At 39.0% G+C, this 18234-nt stretch overlaps 1 protein-coding gene across 1 annotated transcript in view; it reads left to right on the top strand.

The window, feature by feature from the left end:
• Positions 1 to 18234, top strand: part of CPE (carboxypeptidase E) — a 103640-nt gene that overhangs the window by 65865 nt on the left and 19541 nt on the right. Inside the window, exons 3-4 of the mRNA XM_075611997.1 lie at positions 8279 to 8446; positions 9236 to 9353. Of these exons, the coding sequence (XP_075468112.1) occupies positions 8279 to 8446; positions 9236 to 9353 (286 nt within the window). The remainder of the gene's footprint in view (positions 1 to 8278; positions 8447 to 9235; positions 9354 to 18234) is intronic.

The following is an 18234-nucleotide window of genomic DNA, read 5'->3' as shown; positions in this document are numbered from 1 at the left end:
TCTAGACCCTGGAAATAGGGCTTTTGGGAGGGGAACAGAGAGAGGGTAAGGGGAAGTGAGGGAGAGAGAGGGGGGGAGGGTAAGCAGGGGGGAAGAGAGAGGGGGAAAAGAAGGGGAGGTGCTTGTGAAGACACCTGAAATACCTGGAAAATAAGCTAATTTAAAATTGTAACAAATATTAAAATGATTTAAATCAACATATTTTCCAGGTATCTCAGGCAGGTTCACAGGTATCTTTCCATGTGGGTGTATAAGTTGCTCTATTTGGAGGTATATAAGGCAACAGGTGCTCTACTAAATAGATTCATCACGTTGTTTAATTTATAGTATACAATTTTGCTAGAAAATGTAAAAGTTTGACAAAAACACTGGCAAACTGCACATGCTCACTAATGAGACCTTCCATCGTCATTTGGTTACAATCACATGATAGTCAGCAGCTGTTTCACAGGGCTGCCACCCCCTAGGTTTCAAACCAAATTATAATCACGGCTTATTATTACCTTCTGTTCCTTGCCCTCTTTAAGGGGATGCGTCCTTCATAGCTGAAAGAAAAGAAAATATTTTGTATACATTTCTTGTAAAAAAAAAAAAAATATTGAAATTCCTCAATAGTTTTACGTTTTAGAGAAATATTGATTTAAAAATAAATGTTGTGGGACCCTTGATGCTTTTCTAAAATTGCCATGTAATTTTCTATGAGCTTTTACAAAAAAAAAAAATCTATAAAACAAATCTTGCAAGTGATTTAAACAGTGCAAGCCCACCCAAAATTAAGTTGCGGTAGCTACAACATATCATAGCATATGAGGGAGTGGCAATTTGCACGTACTACTCTAAATTATTCATAAAATATATCTCAGAATAAAGACAACTGACTACACATGCAAATCGAGCTTTTATACATTTATCTATCTATCGAACTTCATTTTTAATCATCTCACTGCACTGTATATTCTGTGAAGAAAGGACAAAAATATATATATATCTGAATGTGGTTTACATGTTCTCATATTGAGTTCCCTACATAAAAAAGACAAACATGTTGACACAAAATTTATATGCATAAAAAGGATGAACAGAACAGACACACGGCTGGATAAGCAGATGGCTCCATTTCTAATTGACACTCTTAATGAGCGTAGAACTAAAAACAAGTACACTAGTATGCTCACAACATTTTATGGGCAAGGGGCTAATAAAAAAAAAAAAACTCAAACTGGCTGAACCTTGACCTGGAGATGTTCCTTGATCTTTGTTCAATGTGTGTGTTTTCTTTACACGAATCTGTTCCATTGCGCTTACTGTGTGTGGTACAGCTATAAGTGTAGTGTCATATCATTTGTGACATGTTCTTTCAAAGTCTGGTGTATTTACCCCCTCTACTGGTACCAATTATATATTGCAATAATAATGATATGGCAACAACATCTGAGGTAAACAATTTTTTTTTAGTGCATTTCCTTCTGATATGTATATGTATAGCGATATCGAAAAAGGAACGCAAAATGACTTGATGAATAAAAACAATAAAATATACACTTACGAGTCACACTCCAAAGCTTGAATTTACAGCCTCTTAAAATACATTTTTTTCTCAAACGTTCATACAGTCGGTATCTATATGTATATGTAACACCCTATCCTATGGGAAACAGTGGTAATGGTGGTACCGGTTAGGCTTACAGAAGGCCTGGGCCTCCGCTCATAGAGAGCCTGGGGTGACTACTGTATGTGTTCCCTATATCTCTATGGCGCAGCGCCTCCATCTAATGAAGATCCTGTGTAACAGGATGACTCCTCATAGGACTCGTATACTGTTAAGGTATACCCCAATAACACACTTGCAACCAAGTATAATACTGTATAACTCCTTTACTGTGGTCCCACAGAAGGCCTCAAATAATAATAATCACACACAAAGCACAGTAATAACAATGATAACAGCAATATAGTCCAGGGGTAGCTAGCCCCAATAGTCCAATGTCACTAGAATTAGTTTACTTTGGTCTTAGGTGGGATTTCCCCTTTTGGATTGATAAAATCTTTCTAACAGCCGAATAAACTGATCATTTGTATTAATTTTGTTTGCTATGTGGGACTGCCCCTTACAAAAAAGCACCAGAATATGTTGAGTTTATTAAGGGCAATTCAAAAAGTAACATTTTTTAAAGTCTCCAGGACTTTTTCGGTATGTTAATCATCTCTGCATTAGGTACATTTTCCTTTACAATATTGGTTAGTAGTTTATTCTCTAAGCAGCAATTCCCAGCCCACTTCCATTTTCACTATTGCTTTTTTTTACAGACATAAAACCGGGGATCGTCTTCTGGAGCTGAACGGCACTATTTGTAGGTCAGGGAATCCCCAGTTACTGGGATGTTTACAGTTGTAATTGCCAGTATACTTCCTGGAAAATAAAATATGGCTGTCCAATGGGAAGCCGCAATGTCATACCCTCGATGACGGTACGGCTTCCTATTGGCCCAATTTGAAATTCTTGAATGGAAAGCAGAAACACTGGTAACTAAAAGGGTAAGTATCTCAGTAACTGGGAGGTCACAATTGCTAAAAATACCATGGTGCAACTCTGGAGGCCCCTCTGGTTTTTAATACTGTAAAAAAAAAGTTCAAAGGTATAGGGAATCTGCTTTAAGAATGGGTCAATGATTCTGGAGATGTCTCTAGAGATAGGAGTATTGTTATGCATTATGGTTATGGCAAAAAAAGATGCATTGTGATGCAGGTTACATAGTTACATAGTAGATGAGGTTGAAAAAAGACTTCCGTCCATTAAGTTCAACCTATGCTAAATTTACGTGAAACGGGTAAACAGCGAGTTAACCCACCAGGCGCTCAGAAAATGTAGCTGCGGCTGTGAACTGGTGTTTAAACAACAATAAGTATAGGTAATGAACGCCACTATCCCCCAGTGTAGTCTTTAGAAATGTAAATCTCTGCAACTGGCTAACCGTAAGCACAATAAAGTTAGAGAAAACATAAAAGGAGATAACTCACAGCTGGGGGATGTAATGAAGTGGCTGGTCTATCCTCCTGTATAAAAATGCTGCATGTCCCTCTGCAAACGATATTTCTTGGTTGAATGATCCTCTCACGTCGCCAGCACTCTCTTCAGCCGCCAACCCTGCATCCGCTCGATCGCGGTGGGTGGTCACCTGACCGGCGGCAGTGCCGGTACTTCCGGGTATACCAGGGGGACGCAGATGCACCAAACACAGCCCGGCGTGCAGGCAGCAGGCACTGGAACACTAGAAATCCTCCCAGGGGAGGTCTGTACGCCGCACAGCCGTGGAGTAAAAACTTCAGAGAAGGCTGATCAGTGATTCATAAGAAACTTTAATGAAACAAAGTGCAAACGGATCCTCTTGACGCGTTTCAAAGGCCTGACGGGCCTTACTTTAAAACATATACTTTATCCTATATCTATACTTATTAATCCAGAGGAAGGCAAACAAAAAAACCCATTAAGGGGAAAAATTAATTCCTTCCTGACTCCAAGAAATGGCAATCGGATTAATCCCTGGATCAACATCCTTCCCATGTATACTTATTTGGTATATCCCTGTATACCTTTCCCATCTAAAAAGATGTCTAACCTTTTTTTGAACAAATCTATTGTATCTGCCATCACAGTCTCCATGGGTAATGAATTCCACATTTTAACTACCCTTACTGTAAAGAACCCTTTCCTTTGTTGCTGGTGAAGTTTCCTTTCCTCCAACCTTAAGGGATGGTCCCGAGTCCTTTGTACTGCCCGTGGGATGAATAGTTCTTTTGAAAGCTCCTTGTATTGTCCCTGAATATATTTGTATATAGTTATCATATCCCCTCTTAGACGCCTCTTTTCTAATGTAAATAAATCTAATTTAGCTAGCCTCTCCTCATAAGTTAGAATGTCCATCCCCTTTATTAATTTGGTGGCTCTTCCCTGCACTCTCTCTAGTTCCATAATGTCTTTTCTTAGGATTGGTGCCCAAAATTGTACTCCATATTCAAGGTGTGGTCTTACTAATGCTTTGTAAAGGGGCATAATTATGTTTTCTTCCCTTCCATCCATTGCCCGTTTGCTGCAAGATAAGATCTTGTTTGCCTTTGCAGCTACTGCATGACATTGGGCACTATTACTAAGCCTGCTGTCTACAAGCACTCCTAAATCCTTCTCCATCAAGAATTCCCCCAATATATCTCCATTTAATTTGTAAGTCGCCTTTTTATTCTTGTATCCCAAATGCATAACCTTACATTTATCTGTATTAAACCTCATCTGCCATTTACCTGCCCACGTTTCCAGTCTCTCCAAGTCCTTCTGAAGAGAAATTACATCCTGCTCTGATTATAATTCCCTTACACAATTTAGTATCATCAGCAAAGATGGAGACTTTGCTCTCGATCCCAACCTCAAGGTCATTAGTAAACAAGTTAAAAAGCAGGGGTCCCAGTACCGATCCCTGAGGTATTCCACTCATGACTTTAGCCCAACCTGAAAAAGTTCCATTTATGACAACCCTCTGTTGTCTGTCCTTGAACCAGTTTTCAATCCAGGTGCATATATTATTACTGAGTCCAACTTTCTTTATTTTGTACACCAACCTCTTGTGTGAAACCGTATCAAAAGCCTTTGCAAAATCTAAGTAGACCACATCAACAGCATTACCCTGGTCTAGATTCCTACTTACCTCCTCAAAGAAACAAATAAGGTTAGTTTGGCAAGATCTATCCTTCATAAATCCATGCTGACTATTACTAATAATTTTATTTTCTATTAGGTATTCCTGAATATTATCCCGTATTAAACCTTCAAGTAGTTTCCCTACTATTGAAGTCAGGCTTACAGGTCTGTAATTTCCCGGTTGTGATCTATCTCCCTTTTTAAATATAGGCACCACATCTGTTTTACGCCAATCTTGTGGTACTGATCCTGTGGAAATGGAGTCCTTGAATATTAAATATAATGGTTTTGCTATTACTGAGCTTAACTCCTTGAGAACTCTTGGATGTATGCCATCGGGGTCAGGTGCCTTATTTACTTTAATTTTTTCAAGTCGCTTATGATCTTCTTCCTCAGTTAACCAATTGTTCATTAATATGGAGGTTGTGGCTTCCTCCTGCGGCACTACTATTGAACTTGATTCTTCCCTGGTAAACACAGAGGCAAAGAATTTGTTTAATACCTCAGTTTTTTCCTTATCTCCAATAATCTGCCTACCCATCTCACACTGAAACGGTCCTATATTTTCTTTTCTCATTTTTTTGTTATTAAGGTACTTAAAGAATTTTTTAAGGTTGACCTTACTTTCTATTGCAATCCTTTTTTCATAATCCATTTTTGCTAATTTGATTGCCCTTTTGCAATTTTTGTTAAATTCCTTATAATTCTGATACAATGTCTCTGTCCTTTCTGACTTAAAGAATCTAAACGCCTTCCTCTTCTTGTCCATTTCCTCCCCTACCTGTTTATTTAGCCACATTGGTTTGGACTTATTTCTTTTATACTTATTACCCAAGGGTATACACTGATAAGTGTGCTTTTCTAACAATGTTTTAAAGACTGCCCATTTATCTTCTACATTTTTCCCTGCAAAAACATCATCCCATTGTATTACTACTAGATTAGACCTCAGTTTATTAAAAACTGCCTTTCCAAAGTTGAAGGTCTTTGTTGAACCCAAGTAATCTGTTTTTTGATAATTTATTTCAAATGAGACCATGTTATGATCACTGTTACCCAAATGTTCCAGGACTTGAATATTTGTTATTACTTCTACATTGTTTGATATGACCAAATCCAGAACTGTCCCTCTCCTTGTTGGTTCCTCAATAATTTGGGTCATATAATTGTCTTTAAGCACCCCCAAAAACCTGTTCCCTTTTGTTGTAACGCTAATCTCATTGCCCCAGTCTATGTCTGGATAATTAAAATCCCCCATTATGCAAACATGACCCAGTTTTGATGCCTTCTCCATTTGCAAAAGTATTTTAGCTTCCTCAATCTCACAGATATTTGGTGGTTTATAGCATATTCCCACAAACATTTTCTTTATACTTTTACCTCCACTGCTAATTTCTATCCACAAAATCTCTACATTTTCATCATTCCCTTCATAAACATCATCCCTTATAATTGGTTTTAGATCCGGTTTAACATATAAACATACTCCACCTCCCCTTCTATTTGTCCGATCCTTCCAAAAAAGAGAATAACCCTCTAAATTAACTGTCCAGTCATGAGTTTCATCCCACCATGTTTCAGTAATGCCTATGATATCATACTGCTCCCTTGCAGCTATTAATTCAAGCTCCCCCATTTTATCTGTCAGGCTTCTTGCATTAGCAAGCATGCATTTCAGTTTTTTTTCAGCCTGTACTATTATCTTATCTGCTTCCTTTCTGCGCCCACTTTGTTTAGTCTTTAGAAGTTTTCTAGTATTATCTGTATCTACTATGGGTGTCTCACTGCTTGTCAAACTTGCACTTGCCCCCATTCTACCTCCATACCACCTTGTATCCTCATCTATTCCATTTAGTTCATTATCTGTTTCATTCCCCTCCCCCCTAGTTTAAAATCTCCTCCAACATTTTTAGCATTCTCCCCCCTAGCACAGAAGATCCCTCTTCATTGAGGTGCAATCCATCCCTAGAATATAGATGGCACCTCTCAGAAAAAGAGTCCCAGTGCTCTAAAAACTCAAACCTTTCCTTCCTGCACCACTTTCTTAGCCATGCATTAACCTCCCTGATCTCTGACTGTCTGCCTGCGGTAGTGCATGGCACTGGTAGTATTTCAGAAAATACTACCTTGGAGGTCCTTGTCTTAAGCTTTTGGCCTAGATCCCTGTAATCATTTTTTAGGACCCTCCATCTTTCTCTAACTTTGTCATTGGTGCCAACGTGTACCAAGACCGCCGGGTCAATCCCAGCCCCCCCAACAATCTGTCTACCCGATCCGCAATGTGCCGAACCCGAGCACCCGGGAGACAACAAACTGTTCGGTTCATGCGGTCCTGGCAACAGATTGCCCTATCTACCTTCCTAATAATGGAATCGCCTACCACCACAATCTTTCTTTGTATCTGAGCATCCTGAGTCCCCTCTGTGCTGGAGGAACTATTCCCCTGGCTGCTAGAGGAATTAGTCTCCCCCCAGCCTTGCAATTTCTGCCCCAACATTCCCAATATCTCACTCAACATGGCAAATCTATTGGGATGGGTCAGCTCAGAAACGACCTGCCTCTCCCTATTGCCCCTGCTTCCCCTTCTAACTGTCACCCAGCTACCTACCTGCTCCTCACTAACAGCAACCAAGCTACCTACCTGCTCCTCACTAACAGCGCCACCATCTGCACCACTAGTCGAAGCAAGGGCCTGCTCAGTGTGCTCTAATTCCCTTTCAAGATTGCCAATGTCCCTCAATATTGCAAGTTGCCTCTTAAGATCAGCAATCTCTGACTCTAAATAGACCACCCGCTCACACTTTTCACAGCGGTATGCTCCTTGGAACAGCTGCTCCAAGTGCACATACATGTGGCAAGATGTGCATTGAGTGGCATTTTCAATCCTGCTCATTCTAGCAACTATGAAGTTTAGAAGTACTAACTGTAAACTGTACTTCAATAACTATACCTTGTTTAACCGCTTCCTTGTTCAAACTGCTTCTGGTTCTAACTGCACACACTTTAAACAACCAGCACTTTAAATCAACCACACATATCAGTCAGTACTCGCAAGCTCGTTGGAATTCATTGTGAAATAGCTTGTAGTCAGTATTAGGTTTACTGATTGGCTGCAATTACACTGCTCTGAAAAAAAATTGATCCATTGTTTTTTAACATGCAAATGAGCTGAGCCAGTCGTCTTCTAAAACATGTCAAATTCTAACTAACTCGGAAACAGGGAGACCGAATACAATCAAGGGTATTTAACGCTTTCACAATACTGACTCATATCAGAACACACATTTAGTATAGAGAAGTAGACTGTGACCCAAGTTATCCAGACAAAGGAATCTGTTTGAAAGGAGGTAGGAAGGGTCCTCTCACTTATCTCTTGTGCTAAATGGGCATTATAATACACTATATTAATACAAAGTATTAAACATGCTGTACCCCTTTTAGTGCCAAAATAAACAAAACAGATAAGCAATTTTCCCAATATTTTTCCATATGATTTTAATTATTCCTGCTGATACTGTGGTTGGTACTGTATGTCATTTCCTATTTCTGATTTTCTGCTGCTGCTGCTGTCTTCTCTCCTTCCGGAAGCCTGGAGACATGAAGGACTGGTTCGTTGGTCGCAGCAATGCTCAAGGAATAGACCTGAACAGAAACTTTCCGGACCTGGACCGTATTGCGTACATGAACGAGAGAGAAGGCAGGACAAACAACCATTTGTTGCAAGACTTGAAGAAAGCTGTTGACCAGAATACTAAGGTTAATGTTGAAACATTTTTCAAACTGCATTAATAAACCACCGTGGCTGTATCTTAAAGGGTAAACAGACAGGCCAATAGGTAGATACTGTATGCAATATACTGTATGTTATGCTTTGCTGCAAACAGTAGTAAAAAGTGGAGGTATGACACGTCTTATATCAGGATTTCCATCATGTGATGTTGATTTGATAACACGATGATGTTATTTTACTTTTAAATAAATATTGTACTTTCTCAGTTTTAATGAAATAGTTATTGTTGTTCAATATAGCGTGAAGGTGTTTATCCATGGCTGTGAGGCACCTCCAGTCAAGTGAGTGTTTCTGGAAAGCTAGTCTGCCCTGGAAAAGCAGATTCATGGCATATTGAACCAGGGCCTAAATCACAACTTGCCGGCTTCAAAGTCAGTGGGGTTTTGTATTAAAACTTTCCGGTGGCAAAACTGGAGCAAAGACACTGCATAATATTTATCAAAGGCAAAAATCCCATTGTATCTTGTGGAATGTTATTATTTGATAAATCGGGTACACTGTTTTTCGCTCTATTTTTGCAGACCTAACTCCCAGTGAGTTATTCTAATTAGCTTACTGGTCATTTAACAAAATATGCATTGGGGCATAAACTGCGTAAAATATGTAAAACATATCTATTTGATAGCAATTAGATATTTTTCTTAAATTATATTGTAGTGTTATTTAACAAAATAAATATACGGCTTGGCTTGCCAGATGTCCAGAAATGAAGAATGAATGAATTAAATTTGCTAATATCACACATATCTTTCCAGCTTGCGCCTGAAACTGTAGCAGTAATTCATTGGATTATGGATATTCCTTTCGTTCTCTCTGCCAACCTTCATGGAGGAGATCTCGTCGCAAATTATCCATATGACAAGACTCGCACTGGTACGCATTTCAAACTTATTAGTGAGCACTGTATGGAAAAAGAAAGCAGAGCCAATTGAATTCACAGTACTCTTTCAGAAGTATGTGAATGAGAGAATGCATACATTAAAGGGTTGTGGATTAGAAGAATAACAATGATAGAATAATGATAAAATATTTATTCTGTATTACACACTTTTCTTATTTAGTTATTAACTAAGAAAATGAAGGTAAGATCACATTTTGGGGAGATTCACATGCCCTTTTCACCCCATTGTGCAACACATGGTTGCTTAGGGTTGTGACAGCCATCAACCTGATATAGAGTCGTTCTTCTAACTAACCAACAACACTGGCCCAGATCCACATGAGGATGCTAAGCTTTAACACGTCTTTACTCCCATTCTTCCGAATAGGAGCTGAGTGGGCTAAAGCGTATGACCCATTATGGATCTGGGCTTTATGCTTATCATACTTTCCCATCGCATACTGAGCATTGAACATACACTGACTTGATTTTTTGCCTTTCGGTGTTTACCTTTATAATGTATCCAACAGACTGAACTTGTGCATTTTAGACATTAAGTAAATGCATGCAGCTAGTATAAAGTACTAATGGCTACATATACAAGATTTAGTGCACCAGACACAGGAAGTTCTGTACCCGTCCAATGATTTTACAGGCTGAGTGGTCAGCGGAAATAAACGTGAATGCACTAGGGATCTCAGTGGATAGCAAAAAGGGTGATGATGAGCAGTGTTCAGTTAGAGGCTGGTGTAGTCAATTGTGATCTTTGCCATTCATATTATGCAGATTCTGAAATATACTGTACCCCTCTCCTCCTGCAATCCTTCTTGTGGCTTTAAATACAATGGAAGGTTTAAAGATACAATAAACAAAGGTACCAAATCAGTAATTACCAGATATAATGTAGTATATTAAATCAAACAGAAAAAAAAAATTAAGTGCAAACTCAACAGAGTCTTCCTGGTCCTGTCTAAACCCCTCACCTCACTACCAAATCGATTCAACTTGTTAGGGAAATTTAACAAAATTTCAGGGTTCAAAATGAATCAATCCAAGTCAGAAGCGCTAAATATAAATTTACCAAAAACAACCGAAAGTCATAGCGCTCAATTTTAATTGGCAACACAAAGCTCTCAAATATTTGGGAGTATATATCACCAAGGATTATAACTCTTATTTACAAAGCAAATTCCCCTAAACTAATTCAGTCCTTAAGAGAGGATATTGGACGTTGGTCAAAGCACAATATATCTTGGATTGGGAAAATATATAGTGTAAAAATGAACCTCCTCCCCCGTATACTATAACTATTCCAAACCCTGCCGGTGCCACTGAGACTGAAGGAAATACTCTCACTTCAGTCTGAAATCTCCAAATATATATGGGGAGGTAAAAAAGCGAGAGTAAGAAAACAGACCCTTCTGAAACAAACTACAGAAGGCGGACTGGCGGTACCTTGCTTGATATCGTACTATAAAGCGGCTCAATTATGCCAAATCTCTCAATGGCAGACTGACCCAGAATTGAAACGATGGGTAGCATTAAAGAGAGAAGTTTTCTCCCCATTGGAGTTAAACAATCTGATTTGGATCCCAAAAATAGCGAGAAAAGCTATGAAATCGCTGCTATCCTCTATGTCCAACTCGTTTTCAATCTGGGAGGAGTCTAAATTTAAATGCGGCCTAACTACAAAAAATACTCTGATAACCCCCTTATGGGAAAACCCAGATTTTGCTCCAGGTATAAATAGTGTCAACTTCTCGATATGGAAAAAAATAGTATACTTAGATTTAGAGATCTGGAGGATAATAACAAGATTAAATCATTTGAAAAAATTACATCTGACAAAAACTTCCCTCACTCTAAACTCTATAGATATCTCCAGATCATTGCATTTTATTACAAACACAAACTTCACACCCCATTGACTAATTTTGAAAAGCTCTGTCTTATAGAGACCGACACATGCAGACTCACAATGCAAATATATAGAGAAGTAATCGGTTCTGGCCCTAAAGTAACACATAAGCTAGGATATATGACGAAATGGGAAACAGACCTTGGAGATGTCTTGGAACCGGATGAATGGTTTACGGCGGCTGCTAAAAGTTCAATTTGCACGACATTAAAGGAGAATGCATATAAGGTACTGATGAGATGGTATCTCACCCCAATTAAATTATCGAATTTATATCAGGATACTCCCCATTGTGCCCGAGACAATGTGGAGAGTCCGCAGACCTCTTACACATGCTGTGGTCCTGCCCTCGGATTGTCATCTTATGGGACAAAATCGAAGATTGGCTACAGAGGATTTTAGACCTCACAATTCCCCCAAACCCATAGCTATTTCTATTGAATAGACCAATACCGGGTCTAGGCAAAGTGGAACTTAAACAAGTTGCTCATTTAACAACAGCAACGAAGTGTGAGATTGCAGCATTATGGAAACAGAACAAAATTCCTTCAATTCCCAAAATTCAGAATAGAATTTGGTTTGGGTGCCAGATGGAAAAATTGACAAGTTTAGTCAATGACACTGGCGAAAATGTTCTAAAAGTCTGGACACCATGGTTGGCCAAGACAGATATCCCAGGGGTGGAGATTACCACAATTTTGCTTTGATAGTTCTAGATGCATTCTCCTTTGATGACAGCGTAAAAGCAGAGCCATCTAGAGTCCCTGAGACCATTAGAATTAGGATTAAATTGGACTCACACAGGATTTGAGGGCACAACTCTCAACCAAATGCGACAAAAAATCACAGGAAAACAAATCCAAAGTGGACTGACGTAGCACATGAGTGTGTGAAACGAGTTGTGGTATAGAGTATTTTCTGTTGTCCTGTGAAGCTGCCATTTGCAAGTTTAAGATCAGAAGACTTGGAAGTGAGACGCGCCTGACTGTAAACATACGGGACTTTCGAACTCGTAAGTGGAAGGTCATTACTGAGAAATAGCTGATCCCAGTGTGTGGGATTTACAGCTCTACGACTCACTCTGTCTCTTACCCTTCCTGGATCAACAACTGGGCAGCACAGACATATGTTTTTACTATCTGCTGTATTACTGACACTATACATGTAAGTCTACACTTACTTTATTTTGTACTGCTGATTACAATTTACCTTCACCTTTAGTGCACTCTGTGTTTTCTTTTCTATGTAATATTCATTACATAACTAATCTTATCTCTGGTCATTTGGGTCCCTATTCAATATACAAAAAACAGAAAATGACACCAGCACTCCTTTTGTTTGGTAAACAAAAGATGAGTAGAGTGAGCGGTGCAACAGAGGAAAACAGATAAAGGATACACTAGAAAAAACTGGTAGACTACAGACCAGAGGAGGGCCTATAGACCAGTAAAGTCCCCATAAAACAGCACTCAATCACGTAGTCTAGTGAATACTGACAATAGTCAATCGTTACTGGTAACATCTAACTAGACTGTTCGATTGACTATTATCAGTATTCGCTAGAGCAGGGGGGCGCAATCTTTTCCCCCTTCACCCCCCTGCTGGCTTTCCCCCTCTCCTCGCACCCCCCCTCTTACCTTGATTCAGACGTCCTGGCGTCATGATGTTGGCGTCATGACGTCACGTTGTCATGAAAACATGACGTCACGACCCCGCGGTGTCATTGGCGCCGCGTTGCCATGGCGACGCGTCACCAGGAGCGTCTGAATCAAGGTAAGTAAGGTTTACAGTATCCCTGCAGCTCCCCCCGCATTCATTTAAATGCCTTCGGGAAGTGCGCGGGGCATCAGTAAACCCCGCGCCCCCGCAGAGAATCTCCCCCCACTTTGCGCTCCGCTGCACAAGGCTACGTGTTTGAGTGCTGTTTTAAGGGGACTTTACTGGTCTATTGGGTTTGTAGTCTACCGCGTTTTTCTAGTGTACACTATTCAATATAGTGTGAAGTATCAAGTGTTGTTCTCTGATTGCATTACTGTCCTTGCCGTCTCACTCCCCATCTTTAATTCCTGATCGGAAGCCCTTTATCGCTGCATTCTCCTGCCTTCTGTTATCTTTATGAACCACTGTCATACCACCATAGCTGGATATCTCAAATGTATTTAGAATTACTTACTACATTCACGAACCAGGCTAAATTGGCCTTTCTATTATGCCAAATCTTACGGTTTCACCAAGCCATTTTAAAGCTGCAGTTCAGTCTTTTTTTTTTTTTTTAATTTATTTTTTTACTTCAATAGTTTCATGTGTGCAATCTCTAATTACCTAAAGAACTGTATAGCTGCAGGTCAATTCGTTCGCCATGTATTGATAGGCGAAATTTGGTGACATCATTAGTGAAGGGAACTGTTTTTCTTCTGCTTCTGTCTCTCAGTAGAAGCTCATGAATATTCATGAGCACTCCTGCACTGACATGTGCTAGAGGGAGGGCAGGGCTGACAAAGGGGTGTGCCAGGGCTTGTGACAGGACATGAAGGGGCAGTGCCTTAGCAAATGGCTGTTAAAATAGAATACAAGAAAATTGGTCTTTCAAAGTTGTTGTTTTTAAAACAGATAATGCTAAAAGTATTTTTTCTTACTACAGAACTGATTTATTAAAAAAAACACACATGCAGGATAATGACTGAACTGCAGCTTTAAGGCAGTTCCAGACCCTGAAATAGGGCATTTGCCGGAGAGGAGAGAGGGGGCAAAATAAGACATAGGAAATAAGCCTATATGCATATTTAAATTAGTCTATTTGTATATTTACATTAAATTAACTTATGTCCCTGGTATCTATACTGTACATGTGAAACCATTGAAGCTAGCAACAATGCTGCATGTGTGACTAATTTAGTTAAATTATTAGCCAGATTTCAGTTGGGACACTGTCACACATCTCTACTACTAACCTTTAAAGAGTTGTGTACCTTTCAGTTACTAAACATGTCACAGGTAACAGGTGCTGGATATGATCTCTTTGTTGTCCCTATGCAATATTTTTATTTTTAAATTTATTTATAATTTTTTTTTACCAGGAAGTAATGTAGTAAAGATTCAGTCTTGCACACCATAAATAATGCAATAACAGCAAAATACTTGCGTTTTGGTACCGGTGCACCTTGGTTCAGGGAAAAACCTGTCTGGAGAATTCCTAAGTATAAGCAAAGGAAGGGAAATCCAGGGCACTTCGGATTTTAGAAATGAAAATGTATTCTGTCAAAGGCACAACATTTCGAACTACACAGAGTTCTTTATCAAGTGACTCTGTGTAGTTCGAAACGTCGTGCCTTTGACAGAATACATTTTCATTTCTAAAATCCGAAGTGCCCTGGATTTCCCTTCCTTTGCTTAGCAGGAAGTAATACATTGAGAGTGACCTCTCGTTTTCAAGTATATCCTGGGCATAGAGTTTTGATGAGAAACACATGGTTACAAACACAGTTACATTAAATGAACAGGGCTCTATAAATTTTATCCAAGACATTGCATCTATAGTTAAAGATAATATATGTTATAGGCGTATGTAACAGTTACAGACCAGATTAAAATGTGAGAGCGTTAGTTTTGAAAGAATTTAGAACTTATGTTGTGAAGCAGTCTTCCCCGGAGAATAATTATAGTACAATCAATTAAATTCATCTGATTTGAATCTGATCTGTAACTGTTACATATGCCTATATTTTTATACTATCTCTAACGGTCCATTAAATGTCTGTAAATTGAATGTATAACCTCTGTTCATTTAATGTAACCATGTACTGTCATCATAACACTGTGCCCAGGACATACTTAAAAACGAGAGGTAACTTTCAATGTATTATTTCCTGGTGAAACAGTTTTATAAATTAATAAATTAATAGGGCTAAAATGTTCAGAGTGGGGAAGAGGCTTCACAGCATACTAAGTAGTAGCCAAAGGCTTGGTTATATTAAGATATAAAGATATTAAACTGATAGCACCCTCTGCTGGTCATTATAAAAATAACTGCTGCTTTAGAAATACACTTTGTTGTTTCTATGCAATATTTTAATTTTTTTATTTACGTATGAAAATGTTTTACCAGGAAGTAATACATTGAGAGTTAACTCTCGTTTTCAAGTATGTAAATTGAATGATTACTAAAGGCAGAACTGGGAATACATATCCATTGCTTGTGTAAATTATCTTGATCATCACTCCCGTTCTGCTTGAGAACATTTGTTTTTAGTAAACAAAATGCAGAAGTTATATAAACTTTTCTGGAGCACGTGTCAGTTCATGCAGCTAGATATATTGGGTCACGTTTTCACTGCTTGTGATGTTCAGGATTATGAGAAGGTTAGTTCATACTGTAGATCGTGATATTGTCATTGATGTCCTCTTTACAAATGAGTGTGCAATAGTGCATAAGAAAGCTACTCAACTCAGCAGAAAAGTTAGGCAGATGGGACAGGAAGCTAATAAGCAGGCTAAAGCCTGCGATTATGTAGGAAGAACAGGTCTAGGACATTTGGTCATGACCTGTTAAGCCATCACTCACCTCGTAGCTGGGACATCTCTCTGCTGGCTGCTTTGCCGCCAATGTAAGCCACTAACCTTACCCCTTACCCTAATCTCCCCTAATCCTAACACCTAATACTAATGTTACTACCTACCCTAACAATCAAAGCCCCTTACCCTAAAACCCCTTACTCCAAGCCCCTTACCTTAATCCCCTTCCTTAAAAAACGTAACCCCTTACCCTAATTCCCTATCCTTAACCCCCTACCCTAACCACGAAAACCCCTTACATTTACTTACCTTATTGGCAAAATGGCAAGTATCAAAGTGTCCAACGGTGGGGCGGCTGTGGCAAAGGGTCCCTCTGCAGCCAAATGCCAGTGGTAACTTGATCACAGCAAGACGGCCATGACCAAATGTCCGATTCCGTGAAGAACAGCTCCCACAGCTGCCTAAAAATTGCCATCATTTTCATATGTTCATTTCCTGTGCAGGACAGATCAAACCACCTCTCCACCTGAAACATTTGCTAGTATGGGCCATCAAGTCATAAAATAATCAGGAAGATGTAAATAGAAATGCTGCGAAATATTATAAATACTTCATACAAATATATAAACATTTTAGTGATTCAGGTACTACATTCTTCAGAATTTACTAATAGTCACACAAACTAAATTATAAGGAATGTAACAAAAATTGCAAAAGGGCAATCAAATTAGCAAAAATGGATAATGAAAAAAGGATTGCAATAGAAAGTAAGGTCAACCCTAAAAAGTTCTTTAAGTACCTTAATAACAAAAAAAAATGAGAAAAGAAAATATAGGACCCTTTCAGTGTGAGATGGGTAGGCAGATTATTGGAGATAAGGAAAAAGCTGAGGTATTAAACAAATTCTTTGCCTCTGTGTTTACCAGGGAAGAATCACGTTCAATAGTAGTTCCGCAGGAGGAAGCCACAACCTCCATATTAATGAACAATTGGTTAACTGAGGAAGAAGTTCATAAGCAACTTGAAAAAATTAAAGTTAATAAGGCACCTGGCCCCGATGGCATACATCCAAGAGTTCTCAAAGAGTTAAGCTCAGTAATAGCCAAACAATTATATTTAATATTCAAGGACTCCATTTCCACAGGCTCAGTACCACAAGATTGGCGTAAAGCAGATGTGGTGCCTATATTTAAAAAGGGAGCTAGATCACAACCGGGAAATTACAGAACTGTAAGCCTGACTTCAATAGTAGGGAAACTACTTGAAGGTTTAATACGGGATAACATTCAGGAATACTTAATGGAAAACAAAATTATTAGTAATAGTCAGCATGGATTTATGAAGGATAGATCTTGCCAAACTAACCTTATTTGTTTCTTTGAGGAGGTAAGAAGGAATTTAGACCAGGGTAATGCAGTTGATGTGGTCTACTTAAATTTTGCAAAGGCTTTTGATACGGTTTCACACAAGAGGTTGGTGTACAAAATAAAGAAAATTGGACTCAGTAATAATATATGCAGCTGGATTGAAAACTGGTTAAAGGACAGACAACAGAGGGTTGTCATACATGGAACTTTTTCAGGTTGGGCTAAAGTCGTGAGTGGAGTACCTCAGGGATCGGTACTGGGACCCCTGCTTTTTAACTTGTTTATTAATGACCTTGATGTTGGGATCGAGAGCAAAGTCTCCATCTTTGCTGATGATACTAAATTGTGTAAGGTAATAGAATCAGAGCAGGATGTAATTTCTCTTCAGAAGGACTTGGAGAGACTGGAAACCTGGGCAGGTAAATGGCAAATGAGGTATAATACCGATAAATGTAAGGTTATGCATTTGGGATGCAAGAATAAAAAGGCGAATTACAAATTAAATGGAGATATATTGGGGGAATCCTTGATGGAGAAGGATTTAGGAGTGCTTGTAGACTTCAGGCTTAGCAATAGTGCCCAATGTCATGCAGTAGCTGCAAAGGCAAACAAGATCTTATCTTGCATCAAACGGGCAATGGATGGAAGGGAAGTAAACATAATTATGCCCCTTTAAAAAGCACTAGTAAGACCACACCTTGAATATGGAGTACAATTTTGGGCACCAATCCTAAGAAAAGACATTATGGAACTAGAAAGAGTGCAGAGAAGAGCCACCAAATTAATAAAGGGGATGGACAATCTAACTTATGAGGAGAGGCTAGCTAAATTAGATTTATTTACATTAGAAAAGAGGCGTCTAAGAGGGGATATGATAACTATATACAACTATATTCGGGGACAATACAAGGAGCTTTCAAAAGAACTATTCATCCCACGGGCAGTACTAAGGACTCGGGCCATCCCTTAGGTTGGAGGAAAGGAAATTTCACCAGCAACAAAGGAATGGGTTCTTTACAGTAAGGGCAGTTAAAATGTGGAATTCATTACCCATGGAGACTGTGATGGCAGATACAA

Source organism: Ascaphus truei, chromosome 1 (assembly GCF_040206685.1).
Source record: "Ascaphus truei isolate aAscTru1 chromosome 1, aAscTru1.hap1, whole genome shotgun sequence".
In the NCBI taxonomy this organism is placed as follows: Eukaryota; Metazoa; Chordata; class Amphibia; order Anura; family Ascaphidae; genus Ascaphus; species Ascaphus truei.
The sequence above is the reverse complement of the archived record's forward strand: the minus strand, read 5'-3'. Positions and strand labels throughout refer to the sequence as shown.